The sequence below is a fragment of the Etheostoma spectabile genome, chromosome 18, assembly GCF_008692095.1.
Source record: "Etheostoma spectabile isolate EspeVRDwgs_2016 chromosome 18, UIUC_Espe_1.0, whole genome shotgun sequence".
Classification (NCBI taxonomy): Eukaryota; Metazoa; Chordata; class Actinopteri; order Perciformes; family Percidae; genus Etheostoma; species Etheostoma spectabile.
In genome coordinates, this window is record NC_045750.1 from 14,617,137 (window position 1) to 14,619,255 (window position 2,119).

The 2,119-nt window shown below is 42.9% G+C and overlaps 1 protein-coding gene across 1 annotated transcript in view; it reads right to left on the reverse strand.

Moving 5' to 3' along the window:
* The window catches only part of nbas (NBAS subunit of NRZ tethering complex), a 185,629-nt gene that overhangs the window by 75,184 nt on the left and 108,326 nt on the right, over nucleotides 1–2,119 (reverse strand). Inside the window, 1 exon segment of the mRNA XM_032542394.1 lies at nucleotides 1,250–1,474. Within this exon segment, the coding sequence (XP_032398285.1) occupies nucleotides 1,250–1,474 (225 nt within the window).

The window sequence follows — 2,119 nt, forward strand, 5'->3', positions numbered from 1 at the left end:
ACACACACACACACACACACACACACACACACACACACACACACACACACAGGTGACACAGGGGTAAATCACTGGGACTTTGCTTAATGAGATAGAGCATGGTGTATGTACTGTACATACAGCCAAATTGCATGGCTCATTTCAAACAGCTGCCCATAGATTTAAATTAATGTACCCTTGACTTGTCGAGTAAGACTGTAAGAGTTTAGTCAAGCAGAACCAACTCAGGAAGATACCACACAAACGCAAGTCGAGACAAAGTATTTGCAGACACAATCTCTATGTGACCGCAAGCGAAAAGGATGTGAGTGATCAAGTGACTATGGGCGTTATTTTAACAATTTAAGCACCTGGTGCAGGTGCGTTTAGGATGCGTCCAAATCCACTTTTGCTAGTTGGACGGCGGAAAAAAAGGTCCGTGCGCTGGGCGCAAGGTTCAAAAGGGTTTTACTTTGAGGATTAATTAATCATAAGTGTGTTTTGGGCATAACATGCAATGAACCAATCACAGAGAAGAAACTGATCTGCTTGAGTGTAAAGTGAAAGAGCACGAGCAAATCCTGTAATACTATTTTATATTGTAATATTTTTATTTTTAATCTTTTGCATGTTTGTGTGCTGCTGTGTGTGCGTCTAGGTTAGCACTGTTCATGAGTCTAGACGCATTTTAATAATGCACTGTTAAAATAACAATGAAATGCTGCGCTATTGAGTTGAGACCAGGTTTTTGTCAATGGCACAATCACTTCCCGCTGCCTCAAGATACCAATATGCCAAAAATTCACCTGAACACACCTCTCTTTAAGACCAGCACCCCCATGGGCGCAAAAATGGGCGCAGGTGTATTTGCTAATAGGACTTAAAATAGCAACAACACCTGCGTCGGGCTTTGCGTCTGGCTTCGCTGGCTGGCTGCGTCTGGGTGCAAGATAGGGCCCTAAGTGTCCGTAGATGGAGCTTTATCCAAAGTAAAAATTCTTAAAATAATTTTCATATGGCAGAATAATACATTTCCAAGATTAAGTACAGTACTAACGCAATCCAGCTAATGAAGCTAGTTTTTTTTAAATTCTTTTTTTAAGGTAAGCAAGCACACATTTAACAGTGTTTCTATGCACACATAGTGTATTCGACATAGCAAACAATTTGGGTGTCTTTGTCCACACTACTTTGTTTGTTCTTTTAGCATTCAACACATTACATAACATGACATTTGTAATGGCTAAAGTGTCTGGAAGATGGCGTCTACCTGCTGGCTGTCTTTGAGTGACAGTATGAAGGCATGGCTGAGAGTGTCCAGGTGGGCCTGGGATTGCTGCAGGTGTGTTAGAGCCTCATCCAAAGTCATGCCTGCTGGGTCTGTTCCTTCCTTCTCCCCGCTGCTATCGCTTACTCTCTTCCTGCTTTTCTCGCCCAGCTGGCGCAGGGATTTGGTGGCTCGCTTTATCACCTCCGACCTCGTCTGGATGCTCAGCTGGAGATGAAATAGGATGGACGGAAGGAACAGAATGAGGAGGAGGAGGAACGGGATAAGGATGGCAAATTGGGGTGAGGGTGGGGGTCAAATTGCGCGAAGAGAGTGAAAGAGAGGTGCACAACTCATGTTTATTAATTTTAAACGTATAACTTATAAACCTATATCTCCCAGCCTGGTGTAATTGATTATATTCAGTGAGAGCAGGTTAACCATTCATGGGTAAAATAGAGGCCCTTTGGCTGTAGAAGGTTTTACTCTATTGCCTGAAAGCACACAGGCCCTAACAGGCCCCACACATACATTCATCACACCAGGAAGACACTTAAAAATCCCCCAACTCACTTTTCCACCTACCTCAGACACATGCAACTTATACTTCTGCATTTTCTCTATTTATTGACTAAGACTGACAGCACATTTCTCTGGACAGGATGATCACTCAAATGGAGTTTCCTGACAAAACTGCCCAATTTGAATGCTATGTATGTATATACATTTGTGTGTAAGCATGTACATAGTCTATTGTTTTAGTTGTGAGTAGGGACAGAATTAGATTCACATCCAACATCAGGAGGACGCGTCCAAAATCTATCCAAGATCAATACTTTGGGGTGGGTGGGGGGGGAATGCCAACCTTCTGTT